The 683-nt window shown below is 45.8% G+C and overlaps 1 protein-coding gene across 1 annotated transcript; it reads left to right on the top strand.

Annotated features, from left to right (window-relative positions):
* Positions 1–6: 6 nt before the first annotated feature.
* LOC111787115 lies at positions 7–563 on the top strand (the record flags this gene model as incomplete). Its single annotated transcript, XM_023667249.1, has 3 exons — positions 7–114; positions 190–336; positions 466–563. Coding segments are annotated over exons 1-3 (353 nt in total), but the record flags the coding sequence as incomplete, so codon positions are not given.
* Positions 564–683: the final 120 nt, after the last annotated feature.

The raw sequence follows: 683 nt of genomic DNA on the forward strand, positions 1-683 counted from the left end.
CCATCAATGGCCGCTCTTAGGTTCGGCTTCACCGCCACCACCATCCACGTTTCATCAACGTCGATTCTCACCCGCACTCGCCCCAACCCAAAGACCATTACCTGCGTCGGATGGGTATCTTTCTAATCTTTCCCTCTTCTTCTTACACTTCCATTTTTCCTTTCCTTATCAGAGATTCGTTCGATTCAGGACCCAGAAGGCATTTTTGGACCGCCTCAGACCGGCCATATCGCTCGAAGAGAGTTCACAAGGCGGCTGGAGAGGGATGCCGAAGCTCGCGAGGCTTTCGAACGCGAAGTCCGGGAAGAGAAAGAACGCCGCCAATTGCTTCGAGCGGTACTTCTAGCAATTGGGGTTTTTCAATTTCATGACTTTTTTCCAATTGGGTTTGTGTTTGTTTCCAAATTTGGAGTGTTGGTCAGTCAAAATTTACTGATTGTTGTATTCATCTCTGTTCATGGATAGTCTCGTGTAGTTCCGAACAACGTGACTGGCCTTATTGAGTATTTTCTTGATACTGAAGCTCAGGATATTGAATTTGAAATCGCCAGGTTAAGGCCCAGGTTAGTGATTGAAACAGGATTCTGATTTTTCCAGTTCTGTTAGCTCAATCAGCTCTGATATCAACATTGTCTGATCATGGCAGGCTGACCGAGGAGTTTTTTTCGAGTATAAAACTTGAG

This window comes from Cucurbita pepo, unplaced genomic scaffold, assembly GCF_002806865.2.
Source record: "Cucurbita pepo subsp. pepo cultivar mu-cu-16 unplaced genomic scaffold, ASM280686v2 Cp4.1_scaffold005421, whole genome shotgun sequence".
NCBI lineage: Eukaryota > Viridiplantae > Streptophyta > Magnoliopsida > Cucurbitales > Cucurbitaceae > Cucurbita > Cucurbita pepo.